General features: G+C 59.9%; 1 protein-coding gene across 1 annotated transcript in view; it reads right to left on the bottom strand.

The window, feature by feature from the left end:
* Positions 1-592: 592 nt before the first annotated feature.
* LOC121345496 (neuralized-like protein 4) overlaps positions 593-1,477 on the bottom strand; it is a 6,476-nt gene continuing 5,591 nt past the window's right edge. The window contains exons 6-8 of the mRNA XM_041422487.1: positions 1,343-1,369; positions 1,075-1,200; positions 593-669 (exon numbers count right to left, since the gene is read on the bottom strand). Coding sequence (XP_041278421.1) covers positions 593-669; positions 1,075-1,200; positions 1,343-1,369 — 230 coding nt within the window. The remainder of the gene's footprint in view (positions 670-1,074; positions 1,201-1,342; positions 1,370-1,477) is intronic.

Below are 1,477 nucleotides of genomic sequence, written 5' to 3'. Positions count from 1 at the left end.
GCACAGGTGAGCCCAAAACTCACCTGGGGGTGTTCAAATCGAGTTGGGGGCGGGGTTTCCCAATTGGGGGTGTGGCCTATCCCATGCCCCGCCCACAATGGCCACACCCATCCCCTTAAAGCAACAGCGCCCTTTCCCTGCCACTCTTCAGGGCGTGGCCTCCCCAGGTAACCCCACCCACCACGGGCGTGTCCCTCCCTCACCCCACCCTTTTAAACCCCGCCCACAACTGCCACACCCACCCCCTTAAAGCGACAGCGCCCTTTTCCCTTCCTGCCCCGCCCCCCCGCGGCTGACCACGCCCGTTAGTGGGCGTGGCCCCGCGGCCCCGCCCACCTCGAAGAGCTCTCCCGGGCGCAGGTGGGAGCGGCTGAAGACGAGCCCGTGGCAGTAACCGGCCACGCGCGCCGCGCCCGCGCCCTCGGCCGCCAGCGCAGTGCAGTGGTCAGTGCAATGGTCAGTGTGGTCAGTGGAGGTGGTCAGTGGTCAGGGGTGTGGTCAGTGGGTGTGGTCAGTGGGCAGGGGTGTGGTCAGTGGTCAGAGGTGTGGTCAGTGGGTGTGGTCAGTGGTCAGGGTGTGGTCAGGGGTGTGGTCAGTGGTCAGGGGTGTGGGCAGTGGGGTGGGGGACGGCAATGGGGGAGGAGTCATGGGGGAGGCACCCTCCAGTCCCTCCCAGTATAACCCAGTACAAACCAGTACAAACCAGTATAACCCAGTATAACGCAATACAAACCAGTATAACCCAGTACAAACCAGTACAAACCAGTATAACCCAGTATAACCCAGTACAAACCAGTCCCTCCAGTCCCTCCCAGTACAGCCCAGTACAAACCAGGGTATAACCCAGTACAAACCAGTACAAACCAGTATAACCCAATACAAACCAGTACAAACCAGTATAACCCAGTATAACCCAGTACAAACCAGTCCCTCCAGTCCCTCCCAGTACAGCCCAGTACAAACCAGGGTATAACCCAGTACAAACCAGTACAAACCAGTATAACCCAATACAAACCAGTACAAACCAGTATAACCCAGTCCCTCCCAGTCCCCCCCAGTGCTCCCAGTCCATACCTGGCGAAGGGGGCGGGGCTTTGTCAGGCCCCGCCCCCGGGCTCTGGCTGTTGTCGGCGGGGCCGGAGGCGCCGGTCAGCGACACCTGGACACACTGACCGTAGAGATCCACCACGGCGTACACCTCTGGGGACACGGGACACTGTCACCTGTGTCACTGTCACCTGTGTCACCTGTCACCTGTGTGTCACTGTGTGTCACTGTGTGTCACCTCAGTGTCACCTGTGTGTCACCTGTGTGTCACTGTGTGTCACCTGGACACACTGACCGTAGAGATCCACCACGGCGTACACCTCTGGGGACACGGGGACACCTCAGTGTCACTGTCACCTGTGTCACTGTCACCTGTGTGTCACTGTCACCTGTGTCACTGTGTGTCACCTGTGTGTCACCTGTGTGTCAC

This window comes from Onychostruthus taczanowskii, unplaced genomic scaffold (genome assembly GCF_017590055.1).
Source record: "Onychostruthus taczanowskii isolate IOZ18803 unplaced genomic scaffold, ASM1759005v1 scaffold737, whole genome shotgun sequence".
Lineage (NCBI taxonomy): Eukaryota > Metazoa > Chordata > Aves > Passeriformes > Passeridae > Onychostruthus > Onychostruthus taczanowskii.
Note: the sequence above shows the minus strand (reverse complement) of the source record. Positions and strands in the feature narration are given on the sequence as shown.